Source organism: Candoia aspera, chromosome 6 (genome assembly GCF_035149785.1).
Source record: "Candoia aspera isolate rCanAsp1 chromosome 6, rCanAsp1.hap2, whole genome shotgun sequence".
In the NCBI taxonomy this organism is placed as follows: domain Eukaryota; kingdom Metazoa; phylum Chordata; class Lepidosauria; order Squamata; family Boidae; genus Candoia; species Candoia aspera.
The window spans coordinates 65353034-65370915 of record NC_086158.1 but is presented as its reverse complement, the minus strand read 5'-3'; the positions used below and the strand labels follow the sequence as shown (position 1 = coordinate 65370915).

The 17882-nt window shown below is 36.2% G+C and overlaps 1 protein-coding gene across 4 annotated transcripts in view; it reads right to left on the bottom strand.

Moving 5' to 3' along the window:
• The window catches only part of DOCK1 (dedicator of cytokinesis 1), a 489239-nt gene that overhangs the window by 386134 nt on the left and 85223 nt on the right, over positions 1-17882 (bottom strand). For 3 of the 4 annotated variants that reach the window (XM_063307343.1, XM_063307344.1, XM_063307341.1), the window contains exons 5-13: positions 14576-14672; positions 12487-12635; positions 9614-9749; positions 8056-8213; positions 6883-6964; positions 5646-5784; positions 3914-3986; positions 1942-2084; positions 52-177 (exon numbers count right to left, since the gene is read on the bottom strand). In XM_063307343.1, the coding sequence (XP_063163413.1) occupies positions 52-177; positions 1942-2084; positions 3914-3986; positions 5646-5784; positions 6883-6964; positions 8056-8213; positions 9614-9749; positions 12487-12635; positions 14576-14672 (1103 nt within the window). The remainder of the gene's footprint in view (positions 1-51; positions 178-1941; positions 2085-3913; positions 3987-5645; positions 5785-6882; positions 6965-8055; positions 8214-9613; positions 9750-12486; positions 12636-14575; positions 14673-17882) is intronic. The other variant, XM_063307342.1, reaches the window with a different exon arrangement.

Below are 17882 nucleotides of genomic sequence, written 5' to 3'. Positions count from 1 at the left end.
CTATGCCTGTTTTATACCAACATTTCCAGTTTTGTGATTGTATAACCTTACCAGGCATAATAATTTCTGGAAAACCCATTTTCCGTGCCACAGCTGTGGTTCTATCAACTAAGTGAGGAAATTCTTTTCGTATCTGATGTATGTCTCCTGCAAGAAGTTTCAGTGTCACCCACAGGCCTGTAAAATTTAGTACAAAATATTACTTCAGAAACTACGGGTTTCATATACAGTCTGACACATTTGTTGTTTTTTAAATGTTAATAAGATGGGAAAATGTAAGAATAAAAGCAGAATTCAGACAAAAAGAAAAATCTGTTTTAGATAGTAAATAATGCCATTCCATATTTTGGCTGCTATTCTTTATTATCTAAATCAGAGATATAGTTCTCCTGAATTGAAACCCATTATTCAGACAACATGACTAATACCTACCTACCTTTATTTTTATCTCATTTAAATTCCTTTTCAAAGGTATCTAAACTGGGGCCACCCTACTTTTGTTTGAGTGAAATCCATAATTCAACTACATATTATAAGAAGTGCCTCCTCTTGTTTGCCAACTCTGAACCATCCACCATCCATATTAATAGAGGAAGGAGGGGAAAAAAGCCATACTTGAAAAATGTAATTATTATGTAGGGAAAAAATGAACCAGATGAACTGAACACAGCCTATGTAAAATAAATAAACCTTACCATAAGAATATCTGGGGCCAATGAAATCAGTAATACTGCAGTGACAATTATTTAAGTATAGCTGTTTAAAGATACGTACACAAATATTTTCAATATTTATGAACAATTCAACCTGAGATTTTAAACTAAAAAGCAGCATTTCTAACAAAGGTGGTGCTGAAAAAAATATGACGTAATGTCCCCTTTCAAAATAATATAGTTGTTTAATTACATTACTTATGTAGATTAGGAGCCACATGTAGCTTCTGAAGCCTTTGTATACACATTGCTTTTTATATCTACCCATGTTTCTAATTAAACTTAGATTTCAAGTCTGTACTCTGCTCTGTAAGGAGCACATCTATTTTTCTTTTCTGTACAGTACATTAAAATTTTGTAGAAACCAGCCCAAAAGAGCCTTAAATTATCTAATTTAAAATTATCTAATTTTACAGAGTGTGGGGGAACAATTGGAGTGTAGAATGCACTTTGGTACAGATTTTGCTTGCTGTTTGAATGTGCAGTCACTTTTTAAAGTTGTTATGACACAGTAGCCATTGTCAGAATACTGGCTAATAAATGAGTGACTTCCTATGTGTTCATCTACTAATCACTATATCTTGCTTTATTTTGGGAATTGTGGACAGTATGACCTTTTGAGATTATTTCACCACTATTTTTTTAAAAATTCCATGTTTAATTTATTTCGTAAGAAGTTATAAATTGTGAGAGTGATACACGAAGAAAATTAACAGAATCCTTTTGTTTTCTGGCCTTTTAATTAACTTTTAAGTAAAAATTTCAACAAGCAACCAGCAATTTCTAAAATATCTTGAAAAGGGTTCCTATATTCCATGCCCAGCTTCTATTAACAGGGCAGCAGAACTAAATAATCATCTGAATAACAAAAAGCATGTAGCACTTTAAAGTTAAATGCACATGGCCCTGGTGGATTTATTATTTTTGATACAGCCAACTAACCATGACCTCCCATTAAGATTTTTTAACTATAAAAAGAGAAAAGTAAATTAATAAAATGATTAATGATTACATGTCAGTGAAACATGTAATGATAATGATAAATGCTTATTTTAAAACATGGCTTCTAGCAACAGAATGATCATCATTCTTCATGATGCAAAGGAGTGGCAATTCAGAAACAAGAATCTGTTTCCATGCTAAGAGCAACTCAATATATTCAGTACAAAATTGATTACTTTCCTAATCATTGTTAATGCTAGCAACATAAGGAAAGGAAAGTACCTACCTTGACCCTTGTGGTTAACTTCTTTAGCAGCAATCACTTTGTTTATTACAGTCTGAAGAAAATCATTCTCCCCTGCCACCCTGGGTGAAAAACGGGATGATATGTTCAGCTGCTTGTGTCGAATGGTGTTATCCAATGCTAGCCTGGAGAATGCACATGACGACCAACACCAAAAGGTAACAAAGATGGAAGGGGCAGAAAACCAGAAGTCATAGTAACAAAGACACAATAGAGTGTGTATCACATAGGTGACAAAGTGTATTTGTTAGTCAACACAAGACAAAGGAAAAAAAAGGAAGACATAGAAAGATAATCAATCAGGAAACTAATAAGGAGAAGTGAATTTATGATTCCAGAAAATAACATAATCCAGATTTATTCATAGAAGCATGTAGAATAGAGATGAAAAGCCTGAAAAAGTTACATATAAAATAACAACACCAAAATGTAGAACATACCACCCCATGGAATGATCAAGCCCAGCTTCAGGGGTGAAATGAACTGACTACAAGCTTAATGACAAATAACAAAAGGCAGAAAGCTACTACAAATAAAAGTAGCTTAGTGGGGTGGAAGAGAATCAAGAAAACCCATGAAACAATTTTGCTACATGATGGAGAGAATAAAAATACTGAAGTAACAAATGAAATGTAATATTTAGAAAAATGTCATCTATCACCCCCCAGCAATTTTGCCCAGTGCTTAATGACAGCTGTTGAATGTGTATTTTTTCATTGGCATCCAAAAACCACCATATGGAAAGAAAAATACCAAGTAACACAACAAAGACACAATACAAAATTAATAAATAACAGGAAAACCTTCATTTTGGAAAAATGTATCCATAAATTGTACATAATTCGTTCCTGATATAAACTTTTTCTGAAGAACATTTTAATTAAGCATAACATAAAAAAAGAAAGCTACAAAACATGAATGGAGTATTTTATTTCAAAAATTTCCAAGATCCATAAAATACCTCACTTCATTTTTAACCTGCATGTTTTTAGAAATATATATACACACAATTGATAATATAACACAAAGCAATACTATCAAGATTCTTTAAGGATATATCACCAAGAAACTATTAATCAAGCAAGCGAAGTTTTGCTTCATCTATCTGAAGCCCAACTTTCTCCTTTCATTGAGGGTTTCAGTTTATAATATTATTTTAATGTTTTTTTTTCTTTTAATTTAGATAGCATATGCTACTACAGATGCATCCAAGTAACTAATTTTGCATGATTTATATAACTAAAAAATGCAAACACATTCAACATAAAGCTTATGGAACAAATGACACTATTCTTCTACTCCATCACTATCACTGGCCACTAGTCATAGAGTGTAGACTCTACTCCATTAAAGCCTGAGGATTGGTGTTCTCACATTTCACTACAGGATCTAAGCAATTCACATTAATGTTGTTAGCATCTTTTTCCATTAACTTTGTATTTTAAATCTTGTATTCAAGCTTTCTTCCAAGTTCAGATATTTTATGCACGTGGATCTCATTTCATTGAAAAAACAGAAGTTTTCTGTTCTGAAATGAATTGCACGCTTTTGAAACTCTTACAAATTCCAGTACCTACATCTCTGATTCCTATCCAAGAATGATATTAACAATTCAAGATTTTGAATTGCAAAGTTAAATATATAATGTATTCACAAACTCATGGCAGAATACGGAGAGCTTTGTTTGCATGTAGGTTCTGCCTGTAGGAACTTTAAAGATAGCCAAACATTACAAAGGAATTCAGAGCTGGCTCTTTTATTCTTTGAGAAGAGCTTGTTTAACCACACATGTTAGTTCTGAAGTAAACCATTTTTCTTGCAAAACTGTCCTGCCCATTTAGTTTGTTATTCTTTCCCTTTTCAAAACCTTGGGAGTTTATTTTTGATGAAGAATCATAATCCAACTATTCCTGATATCGGCCCTGATTATTTTTCTGTATTAATTTGTACTTACGGTTGAAATGGAATGAAGTGCTGCTTGTCTTCATCATCTACTTTCCCATTAATTATGTCAGTTACATCCATCACTGAATTCAAAAAGAAACAAGCATAATTAAGGATTAAAATACAGTGGCAAAGAGTGATGATGATTGACTGCTTGGAATTATTTTATAGCAAGATATGCTGCTCTTTTCAAAGATAACCTTGCTTCATTCGCATCAGTAAAACAAGGTGGAATCTTCTGAAGGTAATACTGGGTATTCATTGGCATTAACCAATGTATATATCTATATCAACATCTACATTCCTATCTATCTATATCTGTCTAAAATAATTTTTAAAACTTAAAGCATTAAAATTGATAGAAACCAACAAAAGCCAGGAAAACAAAATTGTGGTTGTGTTTCATGAGAAAGGCAAACACCTTGTCCATGTGCTCTTGAAATGGACAGTAGAAACAAAGTTTTCTTTCTGGGAGGAAGGGCAGAAGCTACCTCGCTGCAGCTGTTTTTTCTGCAGCCAATGAATTGAGCCAAACTGGTCTCTCCGTTGCCATTTACTGTATGTTCCTCTTGGGTAGCAAGTCCTCTCAGTGGCCTTTAGTTTCTTGACAAGTGAAAAAGGCCAGAGTTTATAAAATATTGTTGTTATCTACTGGTAAATACTGCTTGGCCTTTTATAAGCTAATCTCAAAGCTAGTTTTACAGTACATTATTTCTCTACCCTTTCTTTCTTCATTGTGGAAGGTGAGCATTTTATGCTTTAGGCAGCAATTATGCTTGCTGCTCTATAATGATATTCTCTCAATTGTCTCCTGCAGCGAAGAGTATATGCCAATTGTTTAACACTTTCATATCTTATAAAGGTAGTCCTTGACCTATGACCATTTGGTTAGCGACTGTTCCAAGTTACAATAGAGCTGAACAAAGGTGGTTACAACCGGTCATCCAAGTTCCAGCCGCCCCAGCACCCCCATAGTCATGTGATTCAGATCCGGCAACCCATTCGCACTTATGACTGGTTGCTAAGCACCCCACGATCAAGTGATCGCCAGTTGCAAAATTCCCTGCCGGTTTCCCCAGAAAATTGGTGGGGAAATAAGTAAATCTTCCCTACCCACGCGCCCTGCCCAGCCCCTCTGTGCTTGTGCCACACCCGTCACTTATGCACCCCCTCACGCACACCTCTCACCCTCCCGGCCCATGCAGCACCTCTTGCACCCCTTCACACCTGTGTGCACCCTCCCTGACCCATGCAGCATCTATTGCACACCCCCTTGCACCCTCCCTGACCCGCGTGACACCTTTAGCACATCCCCTTGCACCCTTCCTGATCCTCCCACGCACCCCCACACCCCCATTGCTCCCTTCCCCACTCGGCAACCACTTACCTGTCTGCAGGCCTGCGACTTACAACTTCCCGCCAGCCTCCCATTGACTTTGGTTGTGGGAAGCCAGCAGGAAGTTGCCTCGCCTAACGACTGTGGGATTCGGGGACTGCAGGGATTGCCGTCACTAAGTGATGCAGTCACATTTTACAACCACATTGCTTAGCAATGGAAATTCCAGTCCCAATTGCCATAGTAAGTCGAGGACTACCTGTATGCAAAAAAAGTAGAGCTACAAAAAGATTGAACATTACTTTCAAATTTAACATATTATAGTTAAATCAGTATTCGTTCAATCCCAAGTAGCTGCTTTTATTCACAACACATTTTGACAATGTCTGTAAGGAGAATGGATTACCTGCTACACCAAAAGGTCGCCGTAGCCCAGAAGTTAGCTTCCTTGTGTTGTTCTCTCTTAGTTCCATTCTGCCAACTCGTACGATCTGACACACAAAACTGATCTTCTCTCTCTTCCGGTCTTTACTGCTGCCAAGGTCCTAGAAATGTGAATTTTTCCTTACAAAATACTCTCATACTTCTATTTTACAATTCATACAGAAGCTTTACTATTTAACCTTCTCAGATGTCATTTCATTTTTTAAAAATCGTTTTTACATGGCCAAATGTTCATAATGACAATTAAGGGATATGTTTACTTGGACCTCTTAAAAGCTGTTATACAGAATCTTGAACAATTTTGCTAGATTAAAAGGCTATTTTCCCTCCAAGTGTGAAAAGGATTCAAAATTGTTTATTTTGGAGCGGGGATAGAGAAATGTTATTTTAATAACACCACAGGGAAATCCATGTAGATTTTAAATGCATTAACCAAGAGTAAACAAAACTTATGCGGCACATCAGCTTAAGATAGTGTTCTCTAAATATGTTCCCAATCCTGGAAGGAAGAGACTGCCTCAAAAAGCATGCAAAACTCCACCCAGGCCCAATGATGTAGGTATGCAGAGAAGTTCCCCCTTTTATTTAAATTCCCCCTTTTATTTAAATTCCTGGGGCACTATAATAAATTTTACTTGCATTACCTGTTAAATAACCAAGACAAATGTATTTCTCTGAAAGTAGCAAAGTTTTGCTACATTATGTGTAAGCCCACAAATGGTTGCCAACAGTTACTGATATAAGGGGATAATTTTCCTTTGTTTTAGAGAATGTATTTTTATTGGTCAATGACCGAAATAAAGTTTCTGTCTGTCTTGCGGAGAAGTTGGAAAGAACACTGGCAGAAATAGAAGCTTTCTTATACTATCAGACTATTTGTCTACCTAACTCTTTATTGCTTATGCCAAGTTTTCCCAAAGCCTCTAGCTTTATTAAGAACAGATACGTTTCGTTTGCCATCATGGCCAACGAAATTTCTAGTATTGGCTTTCTTTTTAATTTATGCTACAACGTCAGAATGGAAAGCTGGTTGCACTGATACCAGTTACATAATATTTAAAGAAGTCATTCCCAATTCTGGAGTAACCAAAAGGTTAATGTAAGGCTCTTCATATGCAAAGTACGTATTCTTATACAACGTGGAAAATACTGAAGCGACCGGATAATGTAAGTATCACAAATATAGAAAGGATATTTACCGTAAAGACTGCTCGAAGATTATGTAGTTTATCTATGTCTTTTGGTAGACCAGAACTTGACCACCTCACCAGATAATTCTCACTATGCAAATAAAAATAACATTTGACTATGTCTTACTCATTATGAAAGCAAAAGCAGTTTTACATTAAAATATATTAACATTATATTTAAACAAATACTTTGAGACGCTACTCATAATTTGATGTAAACCAGACTTATTTATTTATACAAATTACAGGTTGCCTAATGACTCTGGGTGGTTTACAATTAATAAAGTAAAAATGTATAAATTTTTCCTTTAGTTAACCATACACACACACACACACACACACATATCTCAGGTCAAGATAGAAAACAGAAATATGGACAAATAAGTTTTTTCTTCTAATCATTACAGAAATAAAAATGGTCTGGGAGTGCAAGGAGGAGCCTCATTTTTTTTTTACCTTAATGCACCAACAAAAAGGGGTTAGCAGCATGCTATGTCTAAAACAAAATAAACTCAAAACAGCCTTCTCAAATTCATTTTCATAGAGATATATCTACTGTGAATTTTTTAAAACACAGATTTTAGATTAAAAGCATTATACCTATTTTAATAATCATTTATACTTTTAATGTATCATTTGTTTCATAGCTTTCATCTTGTCTGATCTCAAAGCAGTTCTCTGATGCTGACTATTACCATTCTCATTCTGTTCCAGGATGAGAAAACATCCATCTCTTTCAAAAAAAAGAATGCACAGAAGATTTTGTTTGATGGAATTTATTCTTTTGCATGAAGCAACTATATGGGGATGCAATGACAAAGAATACCAAATATGCATTATAAAAGTTCCAAAACTTTTAACATTGCATTTTCAATGTTGTATATTAAACAAACTGGGAACTTCACAAGAAAACGTATTTGACTTCTTCTTGTAAAAAGTAATGGCATACCAGGACCAGAAGGTCCCACAAATGCCACCAACTAGAAAACTGGTAATTAACATTGAAACCTTTAATGGAGACAGGATGATTTACGAAATTTCCACAGACAATTTGTAACTAATGACCAACAGCAGTGGTTCCCTTTGTCTTTTCCATGTTAATATATATCACACAAAATCTGTTTGATACCTTTGAGATTTGTGAGATTTTAAAGCAAGCACAACAGTTGTTAAAGCACTGACCTGATAAACTTAGATTCCAAAGGATCATACAAAGACATAAGGACTTCAGCATCTTCTCCAATTTTGCAAACAACATTTTTCAGATTTACAAATAATGCAAATGAAGGTGTTGCAGCAAATTTTGCTTCTCTACTAATGTCAAGATTCTGCTTTTGAGACTACAACACAAGAGAAAAAAAAGAAAAAAGTGCTATACAATATTTTGCAATTACTACAAAATTTTAAAAATATAGTGATACAATCAATTACATAAATCTACTCTTGTAAGTATATATGGATTGGGGTACAGTTGTATAATTAATTAACTAATCCCTAGTCACCTTCACTCCATTTATGCCTCCTATGCTAAATGTAGAACAGTTCTAAGAGATGTGGAAATGTAAAAAGTGAAAGAAGATGGCTACAAAGCAATTGTGCAGATCTTGCAGGGCTAACTTTGAAGTAAGTGAAAGCACAATTCACTATTTATATGTGCTTCACTAAACAGACTAATGACATATTTACAAATCTACACAAATCCTGGCCAAGCACAGAATTTACCATTTATGATTGCAAATTTCAGGTTCTGTAGCACTGCCTAATATATTCCCCAAACTCTAGAAAAAGGTGTAATACTACAGCCAGATAAAGCAAATAATGTATTTTGGAAAATGTAATGGCGAAGAACGTTTTTGATTGATCGTTATGCTTAGACTTTATTGTAAGGATGTACCAAATATTCAATGCATGAACTGCCTTGTTCAAAGAAAGCTGTTTTCAGGTTATCTATGACCTAACCAAACTGTACCTATTTCAGGTGTTTAGGTTCCATGCATGAAACAAGATGGGACTGTTTTGCTCTTGGCAGAAATGGTTGATGGGAACAAGAAGAGAAAATGCCAAGACTATCAGTGGCTGAGAGAAGGCAGGACAGGGAGAAAAAGGGATGGGAGCTTGGAACATTGAGGGTGGGGACAGGTCAGTGGGATATACCATGCTGGAACATGGATAGACTGAGGTACTGGGAAGACCAGAAGCTGTTTAATTCTGGGAAGTTACAGAGAAAGTGGGGGAAGGTAAGAGCATCACTGTTTGAAGGGAAGGAGAGAATGCCTCACAAAGATCAGGGACTCTCTTGTTCTGTACAGAAATGTTTAAGGGGAACAGAAGAAGAGGAAAGGACATCAACTGAGGAAAAGGAGCAGAGGTTGGGGAAGGAGCTGGGCAGGCCAGTGGGATATGACATGCTGGGAACTGCAGAGAGTACAGAGGGGTGACATAGAGAGCAGAGAGGAGTGACATAGAGAGTAGAGGGGGTGACTTGCACTATTCACCTAACAATGTTTTATTTTCTTCAAACCCAGAAGAAAACAAACCCTTGTAGCTTTCAGTTCTGCCAAGCAATGGCTGACTCAAAAGTTTTGCAAAACCTCCAGAACACAACTGCTTGATGTGGGTTCAAAACAAAACATTCTCCTTTTGTTTGCGTGTGTGCACGCATGCACGCACGTGCATATTCATACTTTACAGCCATTGACACTATCATAATATCAGTTGGAGAAATTATTTTGTATCTCACTTTTTCTTCCAGCAGTCTTTCTTCCACTTGTTTGGAAGCTGTTTCATGAGCTCTGAATAGGTTGATCGTGCTGGTTTGGTCTGGATCTAATATATTACCATCTTCATCCCTTACCACTAGATCCAAATCCAGAATTCTGTATGGAAAGGAAAACACCCAATGCAACACCATGGTTAACATAGTATTTGCTCAAAAACTCTGCAATCAAGTCCCTCTGCCTCCAATCTACATAGTTGTAAACAAAAATATTCAATTTGGAGTAGGAAGACGGGCGATCAAAGGTCTTTTTTAATACTCTTAAGCCAGACAAAATAAAACAATACATTATATTTCTTTGTACCTTTTTTAGATAGATCCATGCAGATTATCTGGTGTACTCTGCCTTTTAAACCTCTTTTAAATATATGGCTATATTATCTTATAACCCTGTATCACAAACATAGCCTCCCCCAAAACGCAACTTAGAGCAGAACAAATGGGCTGTTGGAGGGGTTAGGAATTATATAAGTTTAAATAAGTTTAAAATGGATAAAGGTGACAGTAATTCTGAAAGATTAAATTTTGTAAAAGTGTCTATGAACAAATTGGAATTAAAATAGACAAACGAACTGGACCTTCATGGGAATGTTTTTTGTTTTGCATTAAAGAGTGTAGACAATTGGTGGATTTCACAAAATAAAGATAAAGGTAATATGAGCCAGATTGTGATGGTGACTGTAACTACAGAGTGCCATTTGAGACAGAAGTATTAAGAGCAGAAGAAGACAAAAGAGGAAAAAAGTGTGTGGGGGGGGGGGGGAGACTGCCTTTCACTTTTCCTCTTGTAATTGAGACACTTTCACTTTTGGATTACAATATTAGAATGGCAACTAACCAGAAAAGCGGCAAAAACAGGAGAAGGGAGGAGAGGATTGTTAGAGCAACCTGCAGAAAGAGGGAGCAATTCTACACCAGAATTGCTTCAGGAAATGTTTGAGGAATTACGCAAAAAGTCATTTAATATTAAATTGATAGCCTTTGGAGAGAGAATGGATGAAAGATTTGTGGAGATGAAAGAAGAAGTTAAGACAACAGAAAACACTGTAAAACAAGTGGCTGGAGATGTAAAACAAATTAATGACAAAGTGGAAATTTTGAAAAGTAAGACAGAAGATATAAATAAAAAGATGGAAAGAGATTAAGATAATTTGGCATTATTAGAGTTGAGAGAGAATCCCATTTCTGGGATGGAAGACAAAAATGCAACAAATATTTCAGTAACTGATCTTCCAGAAAGCCAAATAAATAAGCAAACAAAAACACAAAACGAAACAAAACTTTTACTAAGACCATCTTGGATTTTATACTCTGTATTTTATATTTTATATTTATATTCTTATATTTATGTATATTTTATAATGAATCCTTTATTTTTTATTCTTTTATTCATTTGTAAACCACCCAGAGTTGTTGCAACACAAGATGGGCAGTGAAGAAATACAATCAATCAATCAATCAATCAATCAATACAATTTCTGCTACTCTCCACCAACTTTCATGTGCTCATTATAAAACAAAATGTTTACAATATTTAAATTCTCATTCAATTTGTTTGCCTTGAGGTAAGCCTTTCTCCATTATATTTCCCCCTTACAGTAAACATTATCCAAACCTCCCAAAAAGCACAGTCAAAGAATTCTAAAGCATTTAAAAAAATGTAGTTCATGTGAGGTATTGACCAGGCCTACTGAATCTTAATGTTGCCTTGGATAAATTCAAACAGTCATCTCTAATGTGTCTCAAAATCTCATTCATCTGAGTACAACTATGGAAAATCTAGGGTTAAAGGAAGGAAAGGGGCTGTTTTTGAAGAAAACATGTTTAATGATAATTATCATTTCATTAGAAATCCCAAAGAAACTTCCACAGGATCAACACATTCTGAAAACCACTGCTACATTCCAAAGTTTCCAACTTTGGCTAATATGAAACTACTTACTTTTCTCCTAAACAGTGAGAAGGAAAGCATAAATCATACTGTGCAATGAATTATCTCTGCATATCTATCTATCTATCTATCTATCTATCTATCTATCTACCTACCTACCTACCTACCTACCTACCTACCTACCTACCTGTGGGTTTGTAAAATAGTTGAAATTTACTTCATGTACAATGAGATATGTCAAAGAAGAAATTGCTTAGATTACAATCAGGTAAATTGTACATATTGAGAAATTCTCATTTTAATTGTTTAGCATGGCTAGATTTGCCATTTAAGCCTGGAAATTATTTATAGATGTTGGAATGACTGATTGCCAAGCAGGTGATTACGTTTATTGTAGTATTTTTATTATGGTCCTTTAACTTGATATGGGTTGTGCTAAAAGTGGTTAACATCTTTTTTGCTAATTGATCAGTTAAAGTTAATAGATTTTAATTACTCTTCAAGCATTTAGAAATCTATTTAGAGCTATCTTATCTAAATGCTAGTCATAGTTTATTACTGCAGCTGGGAATCTGAACTAATTAATTGGTTACGTACATATTATCTTAGCACATATTATTTAGTTCCAAAATCATTGCATAGCTGTAGTTTTGAACTGACTGCAATTTTGGATAAACAAGTAATAAATAAAATTCTTTACATATACTTTTGCTGAGTTCTGCTAGGAAAAAACCTACATATTTGGAAAATTGAAAATCTTGATACATTTTCTCTAGCAATCAAGACAGAAAGGCTACTTTGATGCTGCAAATAATGTTTATGTTACAGTATGTTTTTAATGTACATGTAATATATGATACATAAACAGTAGCATGAAAAATCATCAAAGCAAAAATAAACAAACAAACAAGGAAATACGAGCATGTTTCAAGTAGTCATCACAAACCTGTTTCCATAATCAATCTTTGCTGTGACTTTCTTCTTCAGCTCTTTGAGTTCATCTTGGGGTAGTGTTCCAGACAATATTTGTGATCGCCATTCAATAAGATCATATATCATATGTCTTACACTACGAAACATTTCTCTGTTGTCTTGCTATATGAGAAGAAAACAGGTTAGTTCTCTTGTTGATTGTACTGCCTTTCCTTATGCAGGAATATACCACCAAACCAATATAGATCAGAAGTAAAAGGTGAGTGTGGAATCAGGTTTATATAACTTCAGCTATGAAGTTTATTATTTCACTTTGTAGGTCATCACCTCTCATCCCAAACCATTTTTATTTCTTGGAGAAGGCCAGATGGGGAAATATTATACATTAAATCAACCATAAGTAACTCATCTGTGATCCAAGAATCAATCGTCCAGTAAAAATTAAAACTGTATTCATTTGCTAGAAACCTGTAAAAGAACATTTTGAATTGTGTCTTCAGAAGAAAGATTTAGTTCAAGTACTGCATTTTATCATGAGAAGGCATTTTAAGTGGGCTAGTTTTAAAATACAGCTGTTATATTTTTATCCTACATTCCTCATTTATTTTTATTAAACTTTTAACATGTTTTTCTTCTGCAAGGCATGACATCTTAACAAGTTATTTGACATACGAGCTTGCAATATTCTTAGTGAAATTAGAAATGACAGAAATATTATCTTAGCTATGATCAAAAGATCCACAGATGGACTAGCAAATTTACATGCACATAAAGGTGCAGAATTAACTGCATCAAAATGATAATCATCATTATGGATTTAAATAGCATATAAAATATAATTATCTGACAGTGGTGTATTATTTGGTCCAGAGGGACCAGATCTTACAGAGGACATCCATCCCTCACAATAGAATCAGACAGAACAAACTCTCACTGACAGTTGGAATTCTGTTACAATTAGTTGGGCTGTCTGATGTAAGGCCTAATATTGGTTGACTATCAGTCTAAGCAAATCTAGGTTATGATTAATTATTAATACTGGAATGCTTTCCAAGTCATATATAGATGATATGCATCACAGCATAAAACTAAGCAGTAGGAATTAAAGAAGAAAGCAAGCTAACTGATTCATTCCCTTCAGCTAAACTGGAAAGGGAAAAGAATATTTGATAAAACCTCATCTTTTGATGCAAGATCCAGCATTAAAATTACACATACAAGGTGTGATATAGAAGGAAATCCATAAATGAAGACTGCCTTGGCTATATCTGGATGCCTTTATTCTCTGGGTGTTTTTGACACTAGCACAAATAATAGAATTAAATTCACAAACTAACATCAGGTCTTTTTAATCTACTATAATTTCCTCTCTATTTCTCTATATTCTGTATTGATCAGAGTGCACTTAGAATATTGTGTCCTGTTCTAGACACTGCATTTTAGGAAGGATGCTGATAAATATAAGCATGTCCAGAAGAGACCAGCCAAAGTAATAAAGAGCGTGGCAGAAAAAAAATGAGGAATGATTGGAAGCTTTGGATATACTTAGCATGGAAAAGAAGACTATGGTGAGATATGATAGCTATATTCAAGTATTTGAAAGTCTGTCATGTAGAAGGCAAGGCTAAATTGTTCACAGTCATTCTAGAAGATGAAACAATGGATTTAAATTCCAAGGAAGTAGATTTCAACTGGACCTCAAGAAAAATTTCTTAATGGCAAGAGCAATAATGGAATAGGCTGGCCCAGGAGGTGGTGGCTTCTCCTACTCTGTCCAGTACTTACATTCTATGAACAAATTAAACTACCTTATCTAGAGACAATCCACAGATCTTTGTACCTAGTACAATACAACTACCTAGGACAGTAGCACGTCTTGGGTAGTTGTGATTCACAGGCCTGCAGTACAGATTGTCTTTTTAATAGGAAATAGAAGAGTTTCTACCTGGGAAAGTTAATATGCAAAGCATATTCCTGTTCCTCAGCAATTATTTCAAATCACTGAGATGTATTTAATTGGTTTATTTAGCTTGGCTGGTTTATGGGTTAAGCTCCTTGGTTACCCTACAAAGAAGCACTCTGAAGACATCTACAATACTTACAATATAAAGCTGTCGCCATATTGTAGACCATTCCCGTAGTGTAGTGGTGACCTCCTGAATGAGTGGTAGTTCACTAGGTATAACAGTTTCATGTTGTCTAAGAATTTGGGAATACCAAGAAAGTAATATGGGAGAGAAACAGAAAACTTCAGAGAATGTACTAACTTTCACGGCATCAATGTATTAAAAATACTATCATTTATAGTATTCCAGATTATCCTATTCTTTTTTAATTAATTCATAAACATGGCTTGCAAAAAATACATTTCTAAATTTTAAAACTGTAATAAGAGATATTACCTAATATTATTATATATTATAATAGGGTTAGAAATTGAAAACCAAGCCAATCACAACTTTAAAAACATGAACAAAACAGAATATGAAACCCTTAGAATACTCAGTATGAGTTAAAAATGGCCCAGTTTTGTCCCAGACTCAAAGCAGTGTGTTTTACTTCAAGGTAAGGAGAAAATTCTTTGAATACCAATGTTTTGAACTCAATACCTACTCCAGGCATTTCAATCTCAAAATGCTTTGAGCTTAGAACATTTTGCATATTCCTGCTAAACGTATTAGCATTGTAAAGGGTTTTGCTCGGGTGCCAACTGCTGAACAAAATCCTTTGTGGTTTAAACATAAAGAAACTTATTTGGCAAGATTCTATCACTTTACCTCTGCAAATCTGCCCTTTAAAAATGCATCACTGCAGCTTTGTATAATTACTAAATTACACATATATGAGAAATACAACATTAATTGAAGAAGTTTTGCAATCAGTCAGAAAAGGTGTCATTATACAGTAATCAAATGATTTGCATTTTCATAATTTACATATTTAAAAGGGTATAAAAATAAATCAGACTCTCTTTTATCAAATCAGCTTTCTAACTTTTACATATATACACACTGTTAACTGACCACTATAAATCCTTACCAAATATCATTTATTAACTATAAAAATTAAATACATCAATTTAACAAAAAACATAAAATACTATCTGAACATGAAAACAGAACTATTCTTCAATACAGAAAAATAATGTATGGGAAACACACAGTTTTATAAGTGATCTTTGCTATTGAGCAGAGTTCCTCAACCTTGGCAACTCTAAGCTGTGCGGACTTCAATTCCCTGGCTGTGGAATTCTGGGAGTTGAAGTCCGCACAGCTTAGAGTTGCCAAGATTGAGGAACCCTGCTATTGAGGATTAGGTGTTCTATATCATGGCCAGCTCTGACATGGCCAGAGTCTGAGGTTACTTCAGAGGACCCTGTGGAACAGCAGCCTGCCTCAGAAAGCAGCAGGGAGACACCTGGGGCTGATTTGGCTGCAGAGCCTGTGGAGCAGCTGGAAGCAGCAGCAGATGAAAGGTCTAATCCAGAACCTCCTCCCAGTCCTACAGCACGTAGTGAAGGGCAAAGCAGAGGAGGTCTGCACAGCAACTTGCAAGGCAAGGGGGTTCTCAGTGGTGGTTGCTTGCACCTGGTGGGACTCTATTTTAAAGCCACCACTAGCAAGCAATCCTTCATTGGGACCAGCCGCTTTGTTTACTGGAGCCTCTGCCTGTTGTGCCCTGAACTCTTGCCTATGGAAACTCTGCGAAGACTCTGCGACCTCTGGACTGCACCCTGACAACACTTCTGCCAGCTGCTTGGAACTTTTGCTTACTGGGATCTTGCTTGTAAGATTTCTAGGGATTTGGGACTGTCTGAAATTGTGTGTGTGTCTGCATACACGCCCTGCCCAATGCTGCTGTAATTACTCAAACCAAGTAAAGCTTTTGAACTGTACTCCTTTGTGCATGTCTGTGTTTGTGTGTCAGACCTGGGTCAGGACATTCCCATTGCCTTTGTTCTATCAGAAGAAAAGAGGAAAAAAGGCCAGGAGTTGAATGGATAGGATTGAGAAAGCCCAATGTGTTTTTTTCCCCCCTGAATAAATCAGTATTGGACGGTGCCTCTAACAGAACCTCCCAAAGCAAATCTCTCCTTGAAGTCAAAGCAGTCCTTCTATATAAGACCTTTACAGGTAGTCCTGCGGTTACGACCACTCATTCAGTGACCGTTCAAATTTCAGACAGCACTGAATGAGAGGGACTTAAAACCAGTCCTCAGAGTTCCAGCCATTGCAGTGTCCCCATGGTCAAGTGATCGCAATTTGGGTGCTTGGCAACTGGCTCGCTACTACAATGGTTGCAGAGTCCCACGGTCATGTGATCACCACTTGTGATCTTCCCTGCCGGCTTCCTGCAAGCCAAGTCAAAGGGGAAGCTGGCAGGAGGTCACAAGTCACTCCCGTGCCTACTGCTTTTTCACCACCCGCCCACACTCCATTGGGCCTCCCGGTGGCAACTGCCAATCTGTAGCTCCCACCTGCCAGCCTACTTGCCTGGGACTCCCACCTCTTCCCACATCATGGTCACGTAAGGTCCTGGCATTATGATGGCGATCAGGACTGCCAGGATTGCCATTGCAAAGCAATGCAGTCACATGATATCACACTTTACAACTGCATCACTTAGCGATGGAAATTCTGGTCCCAATTGCCATCATAACCCAAGGACTACCTACATACATCTTTAAGGAATACTGGATAAGAGCATACTGTGCCTTCTTATATCAATCAAATTCACCAAATCACATGTGAAAGAATATGTCAATTGGTCCTTTTGGTCACATAACCCAGTATCCTGACTTGTAACCAGACTTCCTGTAAAGTCAGTACTGCATACCTACAATTTATCAGCAAAAAATCCCTTACTATGTCCTTCTTTTGCACAGGCAACTATTATTTTTCTCTTTTCTCATATAGAGCCATACTGCCACTTTGTAAAGCTCTCAGGTACTTCTTTACTCCTTTTATTTTAGTGAAATCCTGTCACAATGGTTCTTTACAATTCTTCCCTATTACACTGTCTAAACCAGGCCTGAACCACTTAGGGCCCATGGGCCACAAGCAGCCTTGCACAGCTGCCAGCATTTTTAAAAAAACTCAGTAAATTCACTACCACCAAACATGGCTGCGGCCACAAAGGCTCCACCCCCTCAAAAGACATGCTGCCAAGGCATCTCCAAAGCCTCCAGGCTTCACTAATGCCACCCGCTCCAGCCCTGCTGCTGTTCCACTAGCCAATGATTGGTGCACCACATGTTCCTTTGCAGCCCACAATTACTTTTAATTTATCAATGTGGCCCTTTCCCCACTACAAGTTGTGTAGGGATGGTGTAAACCAACACAAGTTTAAGCAGATATTAATCTTAATTGGAAGAAGCCATGCTGCTTGGAAAACCTGTTTCTGTTATCC